Source organism: Morchella sextelata, assembly GCF_020137385.1.
Source record: "Morchella sextelata strain SCLS chromosome Unknown scls_3, whole genome shotgun sequence".
In the NCBI taxonomy this organism is placed as follows: domain Eukaryota; kingdom Fungi; phylum Ascomycota; class Pezizomycetes; order Pezizales; family Morchellaceae; genus Morchella; species Morchella sextelata.
This window is the reverse complement of record NW_025408618.1, coordinates 2,357,333-2,383,354: the sequence shown is the minus strand read 5'-3', so window position 1 is coordinate 2,383,354 and position 26,022 is coordinate 2,357,333. Positions and strand designations below refer to the sequence as shown.

At 45.5% G+C, this 26,022-nt stretch overlaps 3 protein-coding genes across 3 annotated transcripts; all 3 read right to left on the bottom strand.

Annotated features, from left to right (window-relative positions):
• Nucleotides 1-3,402: 3,402 nt before the first annotated feature.
• On the bottom strand, nucleotides 3,403-4,382 carry H6S33_009435 (uncharacterized protein; the record flags this gene model as incomplete). The annotated part of the gene is made up of 3 exons (XM_044840829.1): nucleotides 3,403-3,468; nucleotides 3,572-3,862; nucleotides 3,969-4,382. 3 exons carry the CDS (start codon nucleotides 4,380-4,382, stop codon nucleotides 3,403-3,405), a joined length of 771 nt encoding a protein of 256 aa, XP_044698250.1.
• A 5,625-nt stretch (nucleotides 4,383-10,007) lies between these two features.
• H6S33_009434 (uncharacterized protein) lies at nucleotides 10,008-10,561 on the bottom strand (the record flags this gene model as incomplete). The annotated part of the gene is made up of 2 exons (XM_044840828.1): nucleotides 10,008-10,155; nucleotides 10,212-10,561. The coding sequence occupies 2 exons, from the start codon at nucleotides 10,559-10,561 to the stop codon at nucleotides 10,008-10,010; spliced, it is 498 nt and encodes a 165-aa protein (XP_044698249.1).
• A 9,320-nt stretch (nucleotides 10,562-19,881) lies between these two features.
• On the bottom strand, nucleotides 19,882-21,132 carry H6S33_009433 (uncharacterized protein; the record flags this gene model as incomplete). Its single annotated transcript, XM_044840827.1, has 2 exons — nucleotides 19,882-20,709; nucleotides 20,764-21,132. 2 exons carry the CDS (start codon nucleotides 21,130-21,132, stop codon nucleotides 19,882-19,884), a joined length of 1,197 nt encoding a protein of 398 aa, XP_044698248.1.
• Between the last annotated feature and the right edge of the window lie 4,890 nt (nucleotides 21,133-26,022).

The following is a 26,022-nucleotide window of genomic DNA, read 5'->3' as shown; positions in this document are numbered from 1 at the left end:
AGAAATATCTTTCAGTATCGAATAATTTCCACCAATGTGGAGCGGATGTTAGTTGATCGGATCAATTAACTAATCCTTTCAATATTTCAGGATCATCGATGGGCAGTACTACTATTGTCACGAGATATAAGTGTTAATCAGCTCAAATAATTCTAAAAAACTAACTCAGTATTGGTACAACTACAGTCTCGCTCTACAATAGATCCACTTATCACAGATCCACCTCAGTCCCACTGCACAAAAGAAAACTACCGCATCACCTCCAAAGACCAGCGATACCCCTTTTACTTCAAGTCACCGCTCAATAAACCCTTGAACCCAGAACTACACAACCATCTAAAGTGCAAATACACACCTGAAGATGTCTTGGCACCCAATTCGATGGTAGCACAAACTTCCTAATATGCTCTATTTTCAGCAATCGGAGCGGGGAGATGGGGGGCTTGCATGAGTGGGGTGTCTCAGGCGCAAAGAATTGCAAGTGATCATCTGCCAAAGGAAGGGAAGGTGATGATGGTTCGGAATCCGAGTGTTGGACAGGGTTTCCCGGCGAGGTTGAGTTGAGGGAAGGTGGTTGTGAGTGAGAGGGTATGATTCACCCGCTTGGACCCAGGGGGTAGTAGCTTCATACATTACATATCGAGAAGGAGCCAAGAATTTCGACATGAATTATTGTAGGTACATGTACCTACATGTACGTACCTAGCGAGGGGCCTTAAAATTCGGTATATAGGTAAACCACATATACCAGACATATATGGAAGGAATGGGGTCTAGTCGCTACTTTAGCAAAGTGGGGGGGACTGCTAAGAATTAGTAGGCCTCACGGTAAAGTGGGTTAGGTTGTGGATGTACCGGCTTGAGCCGAGGTGCCAAGGGACTGGCTGGATAAAGAGTCGATACGAACTTCTTCAGGACCCAGTACAAGCAGGGTAGTACCCGGCTAGCAGTACCCACGTTCAACATCAGTCTCGTAGCACAGGACTCGGTTCGAGATAGGAGTTGTGATGTCCGTGGAGGGCGGGCTCAAGACTCGGGCGGTGGATAGGAGGTATGTAGGTCCAGTCTACTAGTACAAGGCAGTTATTAGTAGGCCGGGCATATTTACTAGGCTAGCCTACTAACCTAGATCGCTGTTCATTCTCTGTAGGTGCAGTCCAGGCACAGTCCTGCAAGGCCCGCAAAGTTTGCTAGAGAGTCCTTACCTATCTCTACGGTGGGCCTAGACTACTGGAGCTACAACCACCTATTGAGAGTACAAGGCCCGGCCCGTGTAATACTACCTACTCTACTATAAACTACTCGCTTCGGATCCCGGCTTAACTCTATTTCTGTACCCAGCTCGTTACACGAGATTTGCACTATATGTCTTGTCTTGTGCAACTAGATTAGACGACTTCTACCGCTATGGCGGGAGTGCTCGGCGCCCTGGGATTATATTATATTAATCTACGTGATATTTACTTGGGTGGGACGAGCTCTCGGTAGATAGCCGAGATTTGGGATGTTGGGGCGCGGGCATGGGTATGGGTAAGAAGGGCAAGGGGAAGGGCACGGTGTCTGGACTCTGGATGGTCATGTTCATATGTTTTCATACTGTGGCGACTTCTTAGTAGATTGCATTTATGGGCTTTGTCAAGAGTTTGAGATTTCGTGTGAATGAAAGAGTCACAGAATCAACTAATGGAGCTCTGTATCTATCTGTACTCTTGATCTTGAATTAATAGCCAACGATATACAACCAGATCTTTAGATATCATCTCGAAACCGACCGAGACAGTGCTAGTTAAGCCTCTGTCTTCATGAGCTGTCTCAAACACATATCGATCCGCAACTGACTCAGGTACCGTACCTCCCAGATCCCTCTAACTCGACTCGGTCACAGTTCCCATCCACCCCCACTATCACCTCCCCTCCACTGTAACATCATACATATGCACATCAACATACACAACTACATGTACCTCCCCAAGTTACAACCACCCTGATCAGCGCTTCCGCTAAAGCCTGTAAAGCCTATTATTCCCAGGGGATGGCCGGTGACCGGCCGGCTAAACAAGCAACTACAATAACTCGTGAGCTAGATATGTAGGGCAACTTAACTAGCTACATATAGCTGGGTATATAGATGCTTCTCACACACACATATATGATATATACCGCTCTATTAAGATGGAACCTTGTCCCTAGATATTTTGTAGTATACTGGCTCTGGGTATACTTGAGATAGGACTAGGTTTCTATACTAGGCGGAACTCACGACCGGAGCTGTGGCGGGGGGGGAAGGTACATACACTGCTTGCTTGGGGGTATCGAGTTCCCCACAGACGCACTCGATGGATTAAACCGCTCCGAATCGAATGATAATGCATGATTCCCAACCCCACCCATCTGGCCCCTTAAGCTTCCTCCTCTCAAAAAAAATCGAAAATTTATTTTACTATAAAAAAAGGTACAAAAGGTACTGCAGCGACTTATTCATCACTACCCCCCCCCACCCCCTGGTTTGAGCCCAGGACTTTTTGTTGTTATCCTGAGACCCAAACACTCGGTGTCTAACCTGACGAGCAGTCTAACCACTAGACCACTCGCCTATGGTGGGGGTTGCGTGGGAAGTGATACTTGTGCTTGGCGGTGTGCCAAGATGAAGTGGAATCCCTAACCCTTTGATGCCAATGCTCACTTGCAGCCATCTGAGCTGGGCTTTGGGAAAGAAGGGGGGGGGGGGGGGTACATGTATGCACCGGGGAGAAGGTTTGGGGGGGGGGGGGGGTTAATTGAGCAGGCTAGGTTATTAGGAAATATGGGTGTTGATATGAGACTTGCAATTGGGGGGAGCACAATATTGGCTGAATTGAATATTAATTCTACGAGGTCTAGATCAAATTCTTCATAATCCACATACCTACATCCCATGGACCTATGTCTCTATTACTCTTAGCAGTGGTTCAGTGGTGTCAATGATTTAAATCCCGTTTCCAGTTTCGGCTTGGTTGCAAGTGGGGTTACTTATAATAATGCATTAGATATCGCCCGCTACCACTCCTCATGCTAAAGATAATACATGAATATAAATGTTCATCAGGTCATAAAAAAGAACAGTAAAAAAGGACCAACACCCCTAAACGCCCCCCAAAAGATGACATCTAGAAATAAACGAACAAGAAGAGGGAGAAAGAAAAAAAAAGGAGGAAGGAACAATTCTTAAGCAGCCAATAGAGTAGTAGTAGTACAGGAACATTAGTACTAGCTATCTATCTCCAAAATAGGGAGGGGGTCTGGGCCAACGAGTTGTCGAGTTATTCCTTAACGTAGTTGACCTGCAGTGATAAATGCTATGCTGTTATGTCGGACTCTCACAAAGGCGTTGGATATCCGCGAAGAGAACAAAGCGGCACATCTCTACCCCTTCAGCAGTTGCTCCAGTACCACCTCTTTCTCCCTCGCCAGATACTGCTGCGCCAAATCCTACCCACTGCAATTAGCACCACCAGTCCATGACCTGCATACCTCCACATAACCAAGAAAGGAAAAAGAATGAGGAGTATGAGAAAAAAAAAATCCTACTAACCAGCACCTCCCCCGCAGCCCTCATCTCCCCAACCGCACGATCATAAATGCCCATGATCTGCGCAATCTCACCGCCCGTATCAACCTCTTCGTCTGCCGGCAGCCGCCCGCTGAGCGCCTTGATGCGCCCCAGCGCGTGCAGCGCCGACAGCGACTGCCGCAGCGACTCCTTCAAGAGTTCTTCCGGATCCGGCCACGACGGAGGGATGTTGGCTGAACGAGGCGTAGTCGCTGTGGAAGACTGCCCGTAGCTGTCGGCGTCGTTCTGACCACGGTGGAGCGAGAGCAGCGTCTGAGGTGTGTGTTGAGCATGCGTTAGTGAAATTTAATAATATATTAATGTATCTATGCATAATCCTTTTTTGTTGGTTGTAATTTTTTTTATTTTTTTTACTCACCATGGCCTGCGAAATCTTGCCTAACCCCTCATCGTCTGAGTCTTGCCTCATGACCCCACCACCACCACCTCCTCCCCCTCCTCCACCACCACTACTCACGGCATTGCCCAGGTTACGGCTCGCAGCCTCCACGTCCCTGGACCACAGCGACGTGTGTCGATGACCCTCGGTCTCCATCTCGTACATGCTTCCTGGGGACATTGTCAGCCCCACGCTCATGACCGTCGAGCTACTCTGTCGGCGGTGCCGTAGCGACGACGTGGGCTTGAACGGGCTCTGTGGGGGATCGCGGGGCGACGTTGGGTATGGGATTGAGCGGCGGCCTCCCACTCCTATTCCTGATCCCGATCCTGCTCCTGCTGCCACTGCTCCTGGTCGAGGTGTTGTTGAGAGTGGCGGTGGCACGTGTTCCATGGGGATTTGCGGAAGAAAATTTCTTCTCTTTCTTTCTTTCTTTCTTTTTCACGATCTGGATTTGTGGTGGTGGCGGCGGTGGTGGTGGTTTGTAGGTGAGAAAAAGGGGGGGTGTGTGGGACGAGGAGCTGCTAGGTAGGGTATGTAGGTGATTAGATCATGTAGGTAGGAGAGGTAAAGTAAAGTAGAGCACCCTGGGGTCCCCCCATCGTGAGGTTTTGGGAAACTGCACGCGATTGGTTCGAGGGGTTGATGATCTACATGCCATGCACTAGGGAACCCTAACCCAGTTGGCTGCGGATATCGAAAGAGATAACAGAACTCTTGATGGTAGAGGTACCTATTTTGATTATTGGTCACTATGTGAAAGTGTCTTTACATGTATGAACGATTTATCTAGGCGTGTTGTAGAATTCTGGCTCGAATAGGCTCGAGGGCTACCTTCACTCAACTACAACATACAGATTCTGGTAGAATTAACGCGAAAGTGGGTTTTCCGTGACCAGATAGTCAGGACGTCCCATTGGCCCTTAAAGGAGTTTTTGCAGTGAGCACGGACCAAGAAACCCACTCTTCTAGTTCTAACTTTCGCAATAATTCTACCGGATACTGTACATGTAGTCTAGGCTACTAGCTGCATGTAGCTAGCTAGGGAATTATTAGACTCCTTGCGGAATAGGAAAGGCTCTCACATATTTACGAACAGCGTGATTGGAGGATGAACTTATTGTTTGCTGAGCAGAGCAAGATCTAGCCACATATGTACCATATATTTACTTGAGCTTAGTCAAGTACTTTATATCCTTAGAGACTCTTACACACATTAAACAGAAGCCCAAGTATTTTAGACAGGAACTGATCATACGCTCCTGCATGTACTTATTGAACAGCAGATGAGCCTCTGACCAAAGCACTCGCTAAATCTCCCTTTCCAAAGAAAAAATATAAAGTACACTAGGGGGCTTTGTAGAATGGAATTAAGCCAATAGTATATATCTCAAGTGAACAATTTAACGTTTTCGAGTCGACCAGTATAGCCATATGTACCCATATATAAGATAACAGTGGTCCCCCGAGAAACTAGCGGAACACAGATATGGTGCCTACATGTAAATAGCATGTACTACTTACCTTAGGATATTACAATAGAGCGTATTTGCCAACCGTCAATTTCAAGAATTTACAAATTGTGGGGCTCCGAAATGGCAACCGGGGCTGTTAATTTTGAATTTCGGTGGGGCGGCGTGCTGTGAGATATACCAGGAGGATCACAAGTACCCAGTTTTGTTACTACCGAAGCTAGTATCATGGGTATGAATTTTCAGTTCCAACAGCATACTTCACAGGTAGTGTGATGGGTTGTCTGGTTTTCGGGGTTTATTCTGTCATACCGTTAACCAGATCGATTTTGGCCACTGCGGGGAACTGTCAATTTTGCCTCCCGGAACTGTCAAGTTTGAAGTGTCAATAGTTGAAATTGACGGTTGGCAAATACGCTCTAATATAATGAAATATAGTATACGTACAAATATGTACAAGTATAATATGTGGCACGCACATTAATACATACATGTATTCGGTAACGTCATCGCACGTATATCAACTCACATGCAAAATTAATTATCATAATCCCAAAGATAGTAGGGGCATGTACCACGTAACATAAGCCTTCTGGATCGAATAGCATCTGCAGTTGAGACGTCGACCTGATCTACGGATCTGCTGCTATGTGTCAGAAGATGGTAAATCCATGGCCATGGCTCCGGTGTCGAGACATCAATCTCAATTGATCAAGGCTGCCCACATGCATCCGATGGTTGGTTTTGCCGTCAGTGTGCAGCGCGGAAAACCGGGGAAAGTTCCAAAGCACGCAAAAAGTTGCCCTAGGACCGCGGAGGGTTAGGGTTAGGGTTATCGTTTATCTTGGGCCCTGCATGGTGATATCGATATATAGAGTATACTCGTCTATTCATAGCGTTTCCGAACACGACCAATATTGCATGACATACAAAAAGGTGGATTTGGCGCTTTTTTATATGGTATGCAATAGCAGTCGTGTCCGGAAACGCCAAAAAACTACGAGTAGTGCCATGCATGTCCTGCAGGTTTAGCGAAGACTTGCAGTTGTAATTAGGGCGCGAGTTGTTGGTAGGAAATGCGGGTACATGTAGTGAGCACTGTTCCTTTTCTTGTTCGCGCGGGTACCAGTCTAGTTCTACTCCAAAGTAGTGCTTATATCAGTACCTAAATGACAATTCAAAATTCGTACTCGGGTGATATATCTTTACTATAGGCGCGGATCAACTAGCCAACCCACTAATCGACGATTTGATATGCAATTTAAACCGGCCCGGGCTGCTAAATTAAATTAAAACCAGAGGCATTTAAATGAACACAGGGCTAGAGGCGAGTTACCACACAAAGGATTGATCTCCAACTTCTTACATTTCAAGTGTATACTACCTAGTACGCGCACCGAGAAGTATATAGACATCTGGTAGGCTAAGAAGCTCACTTCACGAAATAGGCCTATCAAAGCCTGTGGTAGGCCGTATAATAACAATATTTAACCGCAAGTTTGGGACTACGAAAAGTGTAAATAGTTGAGCCTAAGGCTAGAGTGCACGATTGTCTGCTGTTCCAATTCTTGATAATTATATGACCTAGCTAGATATATATAAGCCATATCACTGTAGCTGCTAGGCTTGATGCTATATATAAATGGAGACTTGGCCGGGCCTATTCTGATCGGAATTTGATTGGGCGAGTTTAGCGGTAACTGCAGCTTAGCTTGAAATGGAAAATGAATTGTGAAACTGAAGACAAACTGAGATTAGCCTGACGAACATCTTCGCTAATAGTTAATCGGGATTGGAGCACCACTCATGGCCAGCTCATAATTTGGCTTTAGCTAACAAGTAAACGTCTAGTTGGGCTGAACTTTGAGTGCTTACATGTGTCTATCTCGGCCTCGAGAGTAGGGGAACTCCATGGAATTTATTGATCTTTGTTTCTATTTGACCACCTTGATTCGTGCTCCTATATGTAATGATAATCTTCTCAATATGATAGGCTTGTGTACCAGTATCTAGGAAATATAATACAATTTAGCCGTAGAAATATCGACAAACTGTACTGGTGAGTGCGCATCGTCGTATACATGCACATGCGTACCTTATGTACGTGTGTATTCTTCGCATGCACCTCCTTTATCTCTTCTAACACTAGCTAGGGCAAACCCCCACATATTTATCATGTCATTGACTCTGGGTATGAAACAGCTAGTTATCACAAACTTGCACTTACAGCTCAAGCTCAGATCATGTGAACCATACATGTGCAAATTTCTGCGGGAATCTATGTTTGATTGGCGTGCCTCGATCTCGTTATGCACACCCATAAGATTAAGCTCCGACCGTAGCTGACACGCAGTCGGGAGAGCCGATAGATTGACAAGTTATAATTATTGTTGTTCGAGGTTTGGACGAACCTGCTTCTATACATCGGCTTTCGATTGATCATACTAGTATGTTCATCTGTGAAGTTTTGAAAGGTAAATTAACAAAGTCGATGATCTGCTCAATCCCAGTTAGCCACTAGCACTGCTCTTAAGATCTAGGGCAACGCTACAGGAGGTCTCCGTACCTAATTTATGAATCATTTGGGATGAAGCCTATCCCCAATAATGCACCATTGCGCGTGCCTACGTTGGAGTCCACTGTTCTCTCAACAATATGCAGTATGACACAAGGCAACTACATGTACCTCCCGGTCTAACAGGGCAACATCTTACTTTGGTCGGTACATAGGGCTGGAGGTTGTTCTAGCCGGATGAGTTCAAGGCAACACTAGTAACCGTAATAAGGCATGGATTTTTATATTGCTGGCAGATCAGCCTTCTGAAGATACAAATAGACCAATAGGATAGATTAATGGCCTCTTCAGCTGTCTCAAACCTAGAGGTACGTTTTAGGCTCCTTGCTACAAATACCACTGCATTCCCATCAATATTTTCTAAAATTCCATCGATGCTTTGGCAGCTCAGGGCATATATCTCCCAATCTCTATTCCTCACCAACGTCTTTCCTATAATATCGAGGTCCAATGCTACTTTCATCTTTCGCATTCCGATTTCTGATAGTCCTCATTCTGTACTATAGATTTTCACTGGTTCATGACAAGAGAAAGTCAAGTCATGGGAGGAATTCAGGGAGCAATGGCTCCACCTATGCCGGAGCAATCCAACAGGATCATGTCGAGATAGAGGAAGATTGTCTACCTTGTTCCGTGTGAGGGTTGCCTAGGGCAATAACTCGTGCACCAATGACTAAGCAAGACGACACCAACTCGACACTATGCCAAATTAAACGACGTTACTCACGACCGATATCGTCAGGTTGAGACAAGAACAGATCATCCAAAGAACCAAAAGGATACGTGGAGCTACCCTGTATAATCTCTCGAGTTCTTTCTGGTAGCTTCTAACAGAATTATCGACAAGCTAGCCACACGGTGTACATTCGATGATTAACGTCATTTATAATTATCTAGAGCTAGCCATGTCATTTGTCTAGCTCCTATATATCCGGGCTAAGAGTTTCAAGGAGGCAGAAATGTTTGGCCAGGTCCAACTTTATAGCGTATGTCTCCCCATTATTCACTCGATCACATAATCATAACTTAAAAGAGACGCTTGGTTTTTTTAATGACATATATATCAGTCATATAGTAGCCTAGGGAATTGACAATACAAGTCACACATAGCTTACAACCGACCAGAGTCAACCCCGCAGACAATAGACCAGTAGCCAATCCAATACAAATGAAGGGTTTCGAAAAGAGAGACAATCAGAAACCGCTACAAACGCTCATAAATTTACTCATACAAGGCTTTCTGTCAAAGGAAGCTGTGGATACATGGGTCCATTGGAGCAGGAAAGTGTTGAAGACTCATGAACTTCCTTAAGTCTACATACAGAAACGACGGGGGTGTGTATTGAGCGGGGGATTTGGCAATCCAGTGCCTTTGAGTCCAAATGATGCCCGCCTACTATCGCGCAGGCTCAGTTATCGGTCCATAGAGCGAGATGTAATCATGAGTCTCACGTCCGGCTCGACTATGATGATGATGATGATGGTGATGATGATGATGATGATGGTGATGATGATGATGATGATGATGATGATGATGATGATGATGATGATGATGATGATGATGATGGAATTAATACTCGAAGTGATCGAGAGGCCATCTAGGAATACCGATATCTGGAACGTATGGGGTCTGTTGGACACTCCGGCCCCTTTTTCTCTTGGGTATCACTTCATTGTGAGGGCCTCTGAGGTGTTGCATATAGTTGTCCCTACGCTTGAACCCATTTTCTCCAGATCTAGAGCAGCCAGGGTAGCTACAGGGAATAAGGACGGGTTTCTTTTTGAGTTTTTCTCGATGGACTGATCCTTGGTGTCTTGTGAGCTCTGCGCTTCTTCTGAAGTGTTTGTTGCAATCATCCAGCTGGCAAATCTGGGGCTTTCTGCCAGATTTGCGCCTATTAACCATAACCCAGAATTAGGTACATGAACCAGCGACCAAAATCGAAATCATAATTTAAATCTAAGAATTACTTACCTTTTGGGTTCCTTTTCACATTCGTCGCCTTTGTTATAGTTATTGGGGGGGGCTAGTTGATAGGTTGAGCTTTCAGGAATGGAGCAGGGGGAGAGGGCCTCTGTTTGTGATACATAGTATTCTGTTCCCGGTATCGGCCATGCGCTAGGAAATGTTAGTTTTGGGTTGATAGTAGGGGAACGGATATGGTGGGGGCGTACTCAAAGAGTTCAGGGGACGATATTTCTTGGCTGGGAAGACGCGTATCCCTGGGAACCAAGAGTTCGTAATTGATAGATCCATCATGCGTATACACATTCTGTGTGATATTGATTTGACCACCAATTTCTCCCGGCCTGCCTTGGCCATAATTACAGAAAGGAAGCGAATAACCAAAGGTAGTGAAGGATGTATCGCTTGTTGGAGATAGCTGACGGCTTGTGTTTTCGTAAGGCGAGTATATCTCCTCGAAAGATCCGGAGGAAGTTGTCATGCTGTGATCATCGTCTCCTGCGTCGGTGGAAGGAGAAGGGGGGCCTTCGTTTTGATGTTGGTTTGCGTTGTAAGTCATGTGAGTAAAAATTGATAGTGGAAGAGAAGTACGATGAGACACCAATATATACTTGAGGAATAGACTTTATGAACGAATCTCATCCGCAGGGAGGTGGGTATTTAATAGTACGTCTAACACGATTGTATCGTTGCGGCTCATTGAAAGAGCTACAGGTTGCACACCGAATCATATTTGCGCAATGATTGTTACCTTGAATACCTAGAAGGATGGAAGGAAAAAAGGAAGGAAATATCATGGTGTAACCCACGAAGAGATGGATGTGAGCCAGCGGGACCGAGTGGCGAGAACGTTGCTCATTGGCAGCGTAACTAGTTGGACCCTGCGCACCAGAAATGTCTGTGATTTTAGGTCAGTGTCTACCTAGATAGTTCTTTATGCGATGTGTATACTTCCAATGGAAAACTCTTTGTACATGCAGGAGGCAGTGATTATGTGGTTGATATTTCTTCTTGTAAACCAACATCACGTCCCGAAGATTTGGAAGCCGGTTTTCGCACTCTCATTTTGAATGATAAGCTTTCTAAGCTTCAGGCAAAGCGGGACGTAAAACGATGTCCTCTTTTAATTTCGGCCTAGGGTCAATGTGAACAAACGTATTTCCAGCCAATTAAGTCTCAATATCTTTTAACAGCTAGCAGCAAACATAGTATGGCGGGAATATAACCCCAATAAAATTTAATAACCGCACATACAGTACGTGTTTAAATATATCATAAAACCTATAACCAGGAAATGCTTGATCGATAAACCCCAAATACAAGCTAAGGCTACCCTCTTCGCAGATTTTGACCCTGACGCTTGATTAATTAAGGTGCATTTTATCTCTTTCCAAATTTTAAGTTCACTATTCTAGAATGACGATCTACCATCTCAATCCTCTTGCACATATTGAATATGCGTCACTTGGCACACAACTATATTTTGACCCACTAATTTGAAGGCCCGATCATGTATGATATCGATATATGATCAGCTACACACCAAATGGCTTAGAATACTTCGTTTTAGCTTAACAAAAGCTAGGAAGAGTATTCGATCTATGACAATTATCAGGCGAATTTTCGAAGCCATAGAGGGGGAAAGTACAGTTGCGTATGGTCCCTACAGCTCATTAGGCGAACAAAAATGGCTATATTCGTTTTTATAATATGCAATCGGGATAATCAACCTGCATATGCCAAGCAGCAGCCATGACAGGGGTACGGGTCGAAGGACGGCTTCTGCCGTGCTATCTCAACGATTCAACGCACATCTACAGGATGTCCGCAAGCTTTCAGGACTCAACCCTTTGAGATATGCATCTCCAGATCTTCATTGCGGATAGTCATCTCCTACCCAGTCAAAGAGCCACCAATTATGCACGTACCCTATTAAGGTAAACGCCAGTACCATTGAATAGCTGTCGTGGTCGTTCCTCTTACGTTCATAACCCAATATAGTTTTCGAAATTTCTGGATCGATACCTCCATATTCTCCCTCAGCCTCCACCATCTCAAACGCGCAGCGGCGGGCGCCAAGAACCTTTAAATCTCTCTAAATCAGGAATACCAGTTTGATATGTAGGTGCTGTCATCCCTTTCTCAGCCGAAACCGTCACCAACACCTCTTTTCCTCATGTTTGTACTAACGTAATAGAGGGTTTTAGCTACACAATTTGGACAGAAGCTCGGGTATTTTAGACAGAAACTCATGCACGTTGTAACCAATAGGAAGTACAGGAGCTTCTGTCCAAACGCTCGATTTTCAGTCCAAATTGTGTAGCTAAAACCCTCTTATATTTCTATATCTCTCAAAAGAAACCTTGAACCTCGCAGAAAAACATTGCCTAACTCGCCTATGAACTATATTAGATGGAGATTTTTATCCTCCACTTCTTGTGGGATTGCAGCAAATTCATTGGTGTACACAAATCAGCCGAAAATTACTTGATATCAAACGAACATATGAAGATCCTAAGTACTATTCGTTTAAAAGGCCCAGGAGTTATTAGGAAATATTTTTCACAATCACGAGCCCAAAGATTTGTCTCCGTGCGTTAGATTCTGTAACTTGATATTGGTCAATATTCTAAGTAGTCTTAGCAATAGGGGGGGTACATATATCTAGGCAGCCAACCTCAAGATATCGTGTGTATTGGCTCGAGGTCGTGGAGCCTATGGATTCAATATACAATCCAATACAGGGAGCCAGCGACGGTTGAAACCCTGAGGCATGAGGGGGCAGCTTCAAAGGGTTTCTTGGTCAAACTAGTTTGATTCTAAGTCGACCACTTACGTTGCAAAAGCATGATAGGAATATTTCGTTCGCCGTATGTAAGTTACCATTGCTTTTTGATCAGTTTATTCTCTAGGTACCATCCATACATGGGCATACAACATTTGGATCGAAGGTCCCGGCCGAGTTACTTAGGAACGCTGCATATCCTCGAGGCGAATAAGCGGCCGTACACAATTATTGACGTTTAGGTAGACAATCTTATATTATTCACATAGAACGACATTTGTAAGGTTTTACAATAATTTTAGTGTCAAATCTCGATGGTGATGATAGAAATGGCGCCTAGGTACAGTGCGACATCATTTATACTATGGCTGGAGTACTCCAAGATATCACTCATATTCAGGTGACCAATTTCCAATCATTGATCCCAACTTATAATTCTAATACCAGCATTAATCCCCCCGATATAGCCCTAACATGATGTCCAAGTTTTACGTAATTACTATATTCGGCGAACCTTGATTATTCTTACGGGACTCGAAAGCATATACGTATACGTATATATATACCTAAGTTTAATTCCCATAACATTATCACCACCAACGTCCCTCACAGAACTGACAGAGCTTATGATCACGAATCACAAGATCTGCAGATATCATACGAGCATGTGTCCCACAGTAAGTCCAATAAAGTAAAGGTGCTGCATACACCGCATAAACTCGAAACGTTAGCTGGTCTGTGCCATCAAATCTAGCTACTACTAAAGGAGGTTCTTGACGCAGATTGATGACTCTCTTAAGCCAATCATTAGTGAGATAATCCCTGGCCAAAGATAGCCAAGTTTTTATTCAGCCTTGCGGCTTATTGAAAACGGAATCGCTTGAGCTCGTGCACGTACGATTGACTGATCTGAGTCTCGCCGTAGTAGGTTCATGATCTTACATAAAGTTAACCGAGCTTAGACAGGGATACATAGTTGTCCCGGTGGTGGGATCATTGACACGGTTAGCTGCCAGAGCCGGGTACTAAACCAGGCTGTGTGACGTGCACAACACAGTGTAGTATACGTACTGTTAGCCTTTAGAGTCCACAGATGCAAAACAGCTCTGACAAGATCACTCGACTATCTGTACAGAACCCCAATTGAGCACAGATCTCAGCTATCATGGTGTTTACGATCAGTGGGTAATTCACAGCTCCAGCTCTTCCGTTCAACCAAGGCGGTAAATGGCATAAAGGCTCCAGTGGAGTCAAACTGGGCTCTTCAATAGAGATATCTAGCTTATGTGGGATTTGGGGCTGGAGACTAGCATAACGCTATGAAGGGTCAGATTTAGTGTTATGTGACAAGAGTTCCAAATTTGGGGTATGTACCATGTACCATCCCTGGCTTGTGACTGGCTGGAAAACGCGCATTTTCAAGCCACAAAAAATAACATCGAAAGAACTTCAGAGGTTATTGGGACTATCATCTAGCTCAGTATGCATGCATGCAACGGTTCAAAAACAGACCTGGATTTAGGCGCGTGGTCGCCGGCCGCTTCGTCGTTGCTCCAGCTCCTGAAGGCTCTTAAGTACAAGTTCGCCTTGTGCTTTAGGCAATTCTTCTCATGAAATACTTTATACAAATCGAGTATCGCCACCGGCTCTAGAGTTAAGTCAATTATCGAGTCAAGTTCACTCCCAATGCAGTAAAAACTCTCGTACGTGTGGTTATAACTGACGTTGACAAAGCTAGGTATATAACGGTTATTTCAACAAGGCGCAGATTAGCTTCCAGTCATTTAACACTTATGAGTACTGGACCCACCGGCGTGAAAAGAATAGCTATCTTATAGTTCGCGCATTGCCCCTCAATGCGAGTCCCTTAACTCACTATTCCCGGAGCGCTCCCCTTTAATGAGGTGCAAGCCCCTCATTAGGCTTCCATAACTCTAGGACCGGAACCTTAGGCCACCTCTCGGAGCTTGGCCCGTTTGTAGTCAGAAAGGTTTATACCAGCTATCATGGCCGCTTCTGCCTTGATTTATGGCTATCTCTAAAGGTCAATATAAGGATTTAAACTCTATCTTGGCAAGGAACAACTTTGATAGACATTGACAATATGAATCATACCTCTCAATGTTGTTGCCTATTGGTCCAAGTGGGCCTAGGCCACTGTTCCCGCAGTGCTGGAACATTTTAAGGTCACGAGGCCGACTTTTACTGCTATTATTTTCATGAATAGGAGGTCTTTCCTGAGACTTTTGGCATAAACTGACAGGTTTCATATATATCCACGTGTTAGGAAATATAAATGAGCTCATATGCCCATTCCCATCCCCTACATTGATCAAAATCGATGGTTCTATGGTTGAACTGGAGCCATCGAATCATTGAGTTGCTAAAATACAATCAAAAAATTCATGTGATTAACCCCGATGACAGAAGTTACCTGTCCTTAGCAAAGGTTTCTTTATCTTTGAATATGGTAGCATGGTTCACGGAATAAGGTCTTAATTTTAGTGGGATCTTCTTCTTCTTGATATTATGTATCGGGAGAACTCTGAAATCAAAAAGTTGAAGCTACACGCTCCAGGGATTTTTTGATACTTGAAACTTTATACCTAGTACTAGAGAGGTCTTCTTTGATTCGGCCCCAAAGCAGTATTTGATGTACCATTACTACTTTACACAAGCCAATCTCTACTAAGCGGGCTGAAATTTTGGAGCATGTGCTGGCCGAATTAGGCCATGGAAACACTCCACGACATATTTGCTTCCGATTCCAAATAATCAAACCGAGTAAACGATGGGTGCATCCCAATAGTTGCACAGTCCAATTCGAGAATTGGCATTTGGACTGCATGGGTATTGGATCAATTTGGTCATAGCTAAGCCACGTACTCGTGGGGGAACGCGATGCATTATCGTTTAAAGGATGTCCAACCCACATATCTCTTCACAGGTTGACAGGTCCTTAAAAAAGGGCACAACTAGCTCACAGCCAGGGTGCAGGCGTTGAAGACGCTACAAAAAAAAAGAAATTTTCAGAAAACAGCAAATCATTGCACCATCCGAAGTGTTTGCGCAGGTGCAGACGGTACATAGTACGGCTCTACTAGTATCTTCCTGACGTTTTTGAACTGGGCCATTATTGCATACACCCAAAATCATGAGCTTGACGTATTTTTGTATGGCATCCAATATCAGTCGCGTCCACAAACATCAGGAAAATATGAGTATTGACACTTGATTTATGCCTACCCCGCTCGAAATAAAATGCTGACCCCGATACTCCCGACAACAATGCTGGTACATATGGTAGAGTATAACACTTTTGCTTTTTTCACCTGTCCAAGCTGAATGTAGATATAATTAGCGACATCTGAAGGAAAAACAGCGGAAATCTTCAGCCCTACCACACACCCTTCATGCTGCATAAACCAGACACACTTTCTTTGACGCAATTGACCCAGCTCCATGGCGTCGTGTCATTATCGGCAAGTTCCCAACAGCATTTCGTGTATTGTTTGGCGGGAAAGATCTCGATCATCTGCGATCAGCGTGTATGGCGTACTGCACGCGTGTTTTCAATTTTGATCATGATTGATCACTCGATGGTATAACAGGCGGGTGTTTGTCAAGATAAGCACAAACTCTCGACACCCCCATAACCAATGAAAAGCATACGATCATACGAGAGTATTAGGAGACATAGCTCCAAGCTGAATCAACACGAAATCTTTTAATCGCTGGCTCATAGCTACATATATGTAGGCATACTAGTATCGCCGGCCTATTAAAGTTCAAGATTGTGTAACGTATCGTGCACGGTACATATTAAGCACCAGGACATGTAAGACATTATTCACGGCATGTCCGACTGCACATCTGTGTTCAGCCTTACAGCTAATAGGACATATGTCAGTATTCATCCGCCCGGGTCTTAGGATATATCCTGTAGCTCGTACGTAGCATCAACCGACTGTGGGGAACAATGCGCGGCAAGTGCCCGGCGGCATTGCTTTCAGCTACACAGGGTATGGTTGCAACGTTATGGTTAGCATCGCATGATATTTACATATAGACAGGGTATCGAGGGGTGCACATGATCTAGCCTGACTACTTAGCTGAAAGATGACAAAAGCGGCTATAACACACTTACTAACTACATTTGTTCGCCACATGGTTCTAGAAACACGATTTAAACTCCAATAGCTGCATGTCTACTCTATCCGATCACTCTTTGAAAGTGTTGGTGTATAGCGGTGATCTATATATTAATGCCCACTCCTTCCCCTGTATACATGATCGAGACGTGGTACAGCTAGCCGTTCTCTTCAAGAAAGACTTAATACGTGCCCCTCGACTGGACATGCAGGCACTGTTTCTACATTCTATTGTAGGTGGGGGGGCCCCACTGGCCATACTCAACTCTCTATTTATCTTTCGACCGCCCATCCATTTCCCAGCAACTACTGTTATTCCTTTTGTAGCTAATTTAGTGTGTCGGGCTGTGGGATGGCTTGGCAATGGCAGGCAATGATATGTTTGACATGTTTGACATGACATGTAGTATACATATAACCACACTTAAACCAACCGTCAAACTAAGAATATTCCTTTGAGGTCATCCCGATTTGAGATATAATCACGAACCACTTTTGCAGAATGTCTGCTGTAACGGCAATATTCACATAGTACTATCATAGGATATATATATTCCAGTGCAATCAATAACGTACCTAATCATATATATATCGTACTCCAACGTCATGATTACATACAGCTTGGCGCGTCTTGTTGCAGATATTTATGAATACGCGGATCTGTTGAAAAGCATCTCGAAAGGACATCTATTCGGTTTGTTTCCCATAACTGCATTTACTGGTGTATCTAATTCACAAAGCTACATGCATGTATAGGCCTAGTCGAGCAACTGCACAAATCTATAATGCTTAAGGACAACAAGTATAGTCCCACTTATATGCCCCCTCATATCATGCTCAGCGGATGATTGTTGGACGAATCTTTAAAGCATCGCATCGACAGGTGTGGGGAAATGAACTATTAAACGAACCAAAAGCGCAAACGAATACCTTTCCCGACAAATTTCCCCCTTTTAATGCCTTTCCTCATATTTGATGCCTTTGCCGCTGTCTTTCCCGATACATTTACGGGTACGTTTCCAGATGCTTTTCGAATTTCGGATACATACAGCCACTCTGCAAAAGTGTTCGTGATTCCGATTTCGGAGTGAGACATTTCTCCATGGGTAACCGTGGCGGACCATCAAAAAAACCCCAAGAGAAGACTTTCCCAGTGATCAATGGCGCCCGGAATCAATGAAGAATAAGATCAATGGTCTATCTTCTTTTATATATAGTCACGAACTATATTATATATTTTTCGTTGTTTTAAATCTCAACATTAATTAATAACATCAACGTTACGGGTGCGCCACACTGCGCACTGACATTAAAACTAAATCACGAACACTTTTGATGAGTGGCTGTACATATACTGATATCTTTCCCGATACCTTTAATTTCCCGTCCACATATTTCGCCAAACCAATATGTGCACCATAACCAAGCCCAAGTAACCACTTATGCGGGAGCGTCATCAAACTCAACATCATGGGAAAGCATCAACACATTCCCGGCCCACATTCTCACATTCACGTGCTGCCATCTCCACCATGCATCCGATATACACACTGCCTTCATCTACAGTACCAAAAAACGGGGTGTTTTTCGTGCCGCGAGACTGCGGCATTTGGTTGGACGCCGTATTCTTGTAGTATTCTTATAAGCAATAGCATAGGCAGCGTATTTCGGGCGGCGGGCTGGTATTGCTGTGGTATTCATTTCAAATGCCGCACTACTACCGCATAGCTTAAATGTTTAATTTCCTGCTACCGCTTTTTTAGATGTACCTACATGCAAGATTTGGATGCACACCTAGAAAATCCCCGGGTTTATTTTATCATGAAGCATCACGGAATTTATCATCACCACAATTCATTTCATCAACAGTTCAGTCAATTCTGACTTTTTCTCATTGGGTGATAAAGATTTAGGGAATAATTTTTAAAAATAATTTTTTCTTTCTTTCTGGGATTTCGATCTATCACAAGTAGTCTCGGAGCAGGTTATAAATGGTGATGATTATACATGCGTGGTGGTGATGGTCATTATGATCGTGATGATATACATGTGTGGCCATGGTGGTGATGGTTGAACTACTAGCTGGTAGAAGCGGGCAGTACGTACTGTAGGCAGCGGGCACAACATTACTGAGGCAGGCAGTTAATCGGTTAACCAATTAACCGGAACCTGGCAGCCAGTTAGATGCCTAATACAGCACCTAGCTGTATTCCTATGGTAGTGCTACCGTAGTTCTACAGCAGTTTACAAATACCATAGCCCCAATGAATGCCGAATTATCTCCGTATTGGCCCAGCATTGATGCGGCATTGTAACAAATACCGCACTACTGCCGTAGCACTACGGTATCGAAAACACCCCGATTTCTGCTGCTGTATGTACCAGGCTAGGGACCCAAATCTGTTAGTATGTCCTAGGCTGTTCACATACGCTTCTGACTCTAGCTGACGCAGCATGCGCGCCAGACTACTGTACCTGCCCAATTACGACCACCATGAGTCCTTCCACTAAAGTCTCGGTGTCGTAGATGCTTCAGCAGCGCAGGTCGAAGAGCAAACGACCCAGGAAAGGCTATATAAGCGTCAAACCGACGAAGAAATGGCATGTATCAGCAGGGCCTTGATCGGAGATGAAAAATAGTCTTGGCACATTTTGTTTCATGTCTAGTTATATAATCATAAATTATCACTCGGTCTTTAACACCCCCCTCCTTGGTCCGACTCGCATTCATCCCAAACGTTCTGTCCAGAATTTGAGCATGTCAACACATCACAAAACAGTCTTCCCATCTTCGATTAAGCACAACACCACTGCAAAAATAAACAGAATCTATATACAAGATATGCAAAAGAAGACCCCCCCCAGACCAAAAAAAAAACCCGAAACGGAACACCAAATCGCTAATGTAACAGGTGCCATAAATCCCACCCCACCCCGCCCGCCCTATCCCGAGAACTCGCTCCCCAGCTCCAACTTCCTCATCCTCGGATCCTTACCTCTAATCCTCGCCCTCACCGCCTCCTCCTCACACCAATCATCCAACTCCTTGATCTCCGCCCTGACGCGGTCCATCCCCTCCCTCCTCCAGTCGTCAATGACCGCCTCCGTGTCCTCCTCCGCCAGCTGCAAGCGTGCCCTCAGATCATTCGCCTTGCGCCTCTGCGCCATAAACGCCTCATACTCCACCTCACCGCCAAAGCAGTACCCATACCCGTCGCAGTAGCACACATGCTCCTTCGGGCAGCTGGTTGCCCGCTCCTCCAGCGACCCCAGCCGCTCCGGCCCCGGAAACACAAACTGCCACAGGTACTCCCAGATGCGCCCCGAGACGTTGTCCTCGAGCTCCGTGTCGATGATCCACTGGCGCCACTTTACGTAGCGCTCCTTGGGGTGCTTCCGGATCGTGTCCGCCGTGACGGCGAACTGGGCGCAACACGCGGTCGAGAAGACGTCTGGCATTTCCTCGCCGGGGAACAGCTCCTGGAAACCTTGGCGGAAGACGGCCTCTTCGGGCTTGTTGATGTCGGTTTCGGTGGTGTTTGCGCGGATCCAGGCGGGGCAGCCGGGCTGCCAGTGGCAGCGCAGGTTGACGTAGCCGTGGCGGAGGACGCGCAGGTAGTTCATTTCGAGGAGCATGACGGGCGTGGAGGCGAGCTGCAGGTCGTTGTTGTGCCAGGTGGCCGAGTGGGCGTGGACAAAGATTATTATGTCGGGGAGGGCATGATCGTAATGCTCGATAATGTAGGTGAGGTATACCAGCACCTCATGTCCCTACAACGGTATTAACATTTGATAAAACGATTTCAGTATATATTGACGGCATACCTTATTTATCGGCGTTGTCATGGCCCCCACAGGCGGATTATCAAGGTCGGCATCCACAATATACGGCTTCGGCGTGATCATCATCTCCGGTGGGAGATATGTCAGCCAAGACACATCCTCATTCGACATTCTCGGCAACACCAGATGCTTCCTGTATCCATCCGGCTTGAACACCGAGATGCCGTGCGGTATGACTTCTTCGTCTTCTCCATAGGGCCTCCCAAGCTCAGGGCTGTAGCCAGACGTGGGAACGAAGCCCCGGGGCGGCGAGCTGAACCGCGTGGACAGCGTGTAGACTACTAATGCCGTGAGAAGGCAGCTAAACAGGAGCGAACGTGTCTGGGAAAGAGTGCCCATCTGGATCGTCATCATTCCTCTTTTTCTTTTCTCGCAAGAGAGGTCCCGGGACGGGGGCTCTCTCTTTTCAACACAAAAAAAGGTTGTTGGGGGTTTATATATCAACTATATGGTTATCTATCCCGTTCTCTTTTTTATCAAGAGTGAAGACGAAAAAAGAGCTCTTCCCCCACACCCCTTACAGCAATTAACAAAAAAAAATGTTCACACAGGATTTCGTTTTTTCTTTTTTACACGCCCTTGCCCTCTTTCTCCCCGTATTCTTTTTTTGGGAAGTTGGCTGTGGTCCGATATCTCGTTTTCGTTTATTCGAACTGTTTTCAGTTTCCCTGGATCGTCTCTCCGCCCCGCAACTCCGTCGGTTGTGTAGGGCTCCGGGTGCGGCCAAGAAGGGCCCAACTGCTGTTTTGTGCTTTGTGAGACGGTCTTACCGAGCTGTCGGAACGCAATAAACTGGTTCCCGGATAGGGAGGAAAAGAAGAAGATAACGACAGACAGGTGCGAGAGATTTTGGAGGGGAAAAAATGGGCAGCCCACACAGCCAACAAAACAAGCTTGGGGTCAAGTGGTCGATTGGGCGATCAAGCCGCGTATACGTATGAATCGCAGTTATGCCGTAGCTGGTGTAAATGTGCGTTCTGAAAAGAAGGGAAGCACTGTGGGATAGATGAAAAGCTCTAGGAAGCGTTTGTTGGCGAGAACATGTATGTATATGATCAGAGAAAAGGGGTGAAAAGAATAAGAAGAGAATGAGGAAGCATCAGTCGACTCCTTTCATCCCAAGTAGTCTCCGATGATTCCCAAGTGTAATTCACCCAATACTTGATGCTTACGACATGTGCTTCGAAACATCTTCTGTTGATCATCTCCCGCCCACGTTAACGGCCTGTCGCCTCAGCTAGTCACACTAAGAATAGGACCAGCGACAGGGACAATCCTTCCTAGACGGGAGTGCCCAACCAACTAAGGAAGCCCTGTACAGACTCGCCGCCAGCCCAAGTCTCAGTCAACGTCTAAGTAGTCCCCATACCGGGCTGCGAACAGTTGGTCCCTAGCTTCTAGAGTGCCTATGTTGCACAGACCCGAGCTGCGGGAGTCCTTGCCGGCTGTCATAAAACAAAAGAAGCTTAAACGGAGAGTGTATTGTACCACGCAGAACGTAGAATAGGCGAGATATCAGGAGGCACACACATGTGTGTATGTTGCCTGCCGAATACGACCATGCCTATATCTGGAAGAGAGAGATGTATGTATGGTAATGTACCTACAGGATACGGGAACTAAATTTGTGCGTATGTAGCCAGCTGACTGAGCAAGTCTGAGTCAGGCTACTCTAGAGAAACCTCCACCACCATGCTGTTGTAATTAGCCATGAGATTGATGGGGATTGCTGTGTTTGAAGAAATATTTCTGTGTTTGGGCAGAGAGCAGGCGAGGTGGCTTTCTAGAAATGCAAATCTGAGGGTGTGTGAAACGAGTAGGCGCAAACACTCAAGAGTCGGCTCGGGGAATATACGGCTTCCCGGTATGAAGTACTTGAGATGAGATGGGATGGAAGCATACATGTACAGTCGCACCTCGCTATCTCGTAATTCGATATCTCGGATCTCTTGCTGTCTCGTACGGATTTGCGGGACAGGTACTGCCCTTCTCCACCAAAAACTATTTGCTGTCTCGTATACTTGCTATCTCGTAGGGTTTGGCTCCCAGAATACGCTAACGACATAACGAGGTGCGACTGTACTTACACTCTAAACACTCTTTGCATCGCGGCTTCCAACCGGAAATCAGTAATCACCACCATCCCCACCCGCAAAACCACAGCTGTGTAACAAAACCTTCTTTAAGTGAGGGCCACCGTACTTTCCTTCTTCCACATACCGCACATCGGTACAGAGGTACTCTACTCTATCCAAGTACATTTACACATACATATTCGGATCCGGGTCTGACATGAATGATCAGCTGCTCTTATCCGTTTACGATTAATTGATTCCCCACGCACGCTTTTGGGAAAATAAGCAGCCGGCAGAATTCCATATAGGTACACAACAACAACAGCCCGTATCTGATATATATTGCCTAATCCATACTGGCCATGCATGGATGGCATCGAATATATCTTGAACTTAAAAGTCAATCGGATCGCTAATACTAATCTGCGTAGATTATCCAAGGATGCGGCCCCCTCGAGCCCATGAGAAGTAAACTCATATATAGCGGGGTTATATATATTGCCTCCGCAACGGCTGGTTGGTACTACGTACGGGCATGCCGTGCCGGCCGACTCGTAGGTACGTCCCGCCGATATGTGTACTGCTCCGCTCGACCTGGCTAGACGTCATGTCTGGCAAAATTCAAAGGAAGGCACTTTGGTTCTCAATTCCTAGCTAGGATCAGCCGGCGGTGGATGATGTCCTTCGGTAAACTTTAATTATGAATTATATTACTACACTTGCTCGATATTACTCGTAACTTAGCCTGCTAACGGGCACAAGACGAAATAGGCTAGACTTGATTGATAAAGATCAGGTCTTCTGCTTTGTAAGTGGGAGGTGCAGCGAGTCCTGTAGTCTCGTGGCAAGAGAGAAATATATTATAATATACCAATCACTATCAGCCTATAAAAAACATTTCACTAAGTTTCCACAATTGAAGCAACGGTGACCAAGCTAGCTAGCTAAAGAACATCTCGTAGGCGTGTTTATCAAGTACATGTACCTCCATAGCCGCATATTGTAGTTCATCAAAACATTTAGACCTAGCAGAATACACAGTAGTGTATGTATAAAGAATTCTAGTCTTTTCTCTTCTACCGCTCGAGCTGTGAACTCTACTAACTTGAAGTTGATCATTACGCATGCCCCCACGTGGACCCATATTCCGTATGGCGGCCAGTGTGTATTTATGTATAGATCCCAACACCACATAGGAGTAGTGTCTGGTATCGAGCTTCGTATTTACATATTTTTATCCACTGCTTCAGTCCACCGTCGTATACGTTAGTATCGAGGCTAGAAAACATGAATTACATGTATACATTATATAGATATGCCCGGGCGGGATGAATACGACACACAGCTCTCAACCCGGCATCCCAGCCGGATCTACGATCACGGGGGCCGGCAGAGGCCGTACTGCTAAAAGCAAATTCCAGATTCCCGGCACCGGCACCAGAGCATCCGCTCTTTTCTGCGCGGCTTTGAATGAGCTGCATGATATTGCGCGGCGACCTGGGCCGTGTAGGCGCACACTTCAATGATCGGGGCAGAGGAAGGATATCGGGCGTGATTAGATACACGGAACGGATACATAGACAGGGTTCTATCCTATTCGGTAGACACGGCGCGCATCCGAGCCGATGATGACGAGACAACGATTCAAGGTATCGGAGGAGGAAGGCGGCCAGACAGACAGAAATCTTCCCCGTGGCATCGGATTTGGATTTCTGGAAGACAGGATGAAGCTCCCCCCCTCCCCCCGTCCAACAGTCAGGATGGCATGACCACCACCACTACCACCACCACCACGACCGCGGGGCGCAATGCTCTATGCATCTAGCTATATCTAACGTATACCCGTTTTCCTTCTAGATTTTCTCTCCATATCTTACCTAGCTGGCTATATTGCACGAAACACAGCAGACGCTTTATATCAGCCATGAGGCAGTGGAAGCTTCTCTCATGAGCCACACACACTAGAGTGGGTTGATAACACGCAATGGCTAGAATATACTATCATTGCTATCGATGCCAGGTCGAAGTCTTAATTCCGGGCCAAGTGGGTTGCGTTGGGCCGACATATAATCTGGGAACCTATGGGGACCTACAGGGACGAATTAAGCTGTCCGGATCTTGTGGTGAGGACGGTGGAGGAGGAGAGAGATTTTGACCAATGGACTATGTACAAAGAAGCTCGCCACTCACAGCTGGTTAATTACATATATGTAGTTACCCAGTTGCTCCTATGGTCATATATCTTCCTACAACGTTTCGCAACCCGCGAGCTATGGCTTAGATATATATATCGCCGGTTCACCATGGCTTCTTATACGTATTAGTTCTTCCAAGATACTTGTATGTATAGAATTCGTCAAAATAATCAAAGAAGCAATGGCTCCCCTCGGTCCGATTGTTTCTCCACGTGGTCACCCCATTGCCCCAGCATTGCAAAACTACTACTTGCTGTCTGCAATATACTTAAAGAAATACAGCTATATACCTGGCCACCCTGATGCTGTACCCACCACGTATTGATTAAGGAGTAGAAGGACTAGTGTTTACTGGCCACAAGAATTATAGTTAGCTACATTGTACTTAGTATACCTCATGTCCCATTATGTTAACAGGTGATCAACTTATAAGCTCTAATATGTGTATTGATGATCTCCATACAAAGAGTGTGAATTCTGAAACCGATCCAGGTTTCTCTACCTATGAATATGTATCACCTGCTCTTTCCGCACACGCTCGGGTCTAGGGATGGGCCCTATGGTAGCGCCGTATCGAGTGATATATGGTGATTCAAATTCTCAACTGCGAACCAAAGCGCCAATATCCGTAATAACAGCCCAAGGTGGGGAAGCCAAGACCGCTAACTGCTACAAGTGTCAAGTAGGTGCATCTACCTTACTCTGAATTAGTAACGTGGTAATAAAGCCTTCGATTTCATGCTCTGGTAGCTCAGGGGTTAGAGCATGCGATTGCAGATCGCAGGGTCGATTGTTCAGAGCTTTTGTTGCCTATCAAGTTGGGTCACCAACTCCTACATTCTTTTTCTTTCTTGATATATCAAGCTTGCCGCCCTCCCGAGACTCTACCTCGCGCCAATGATCGATACAACTGATATTGAAAACGAGCCGAAGTATACACAAAAGAAAAGACATTACACCATAACCGATAC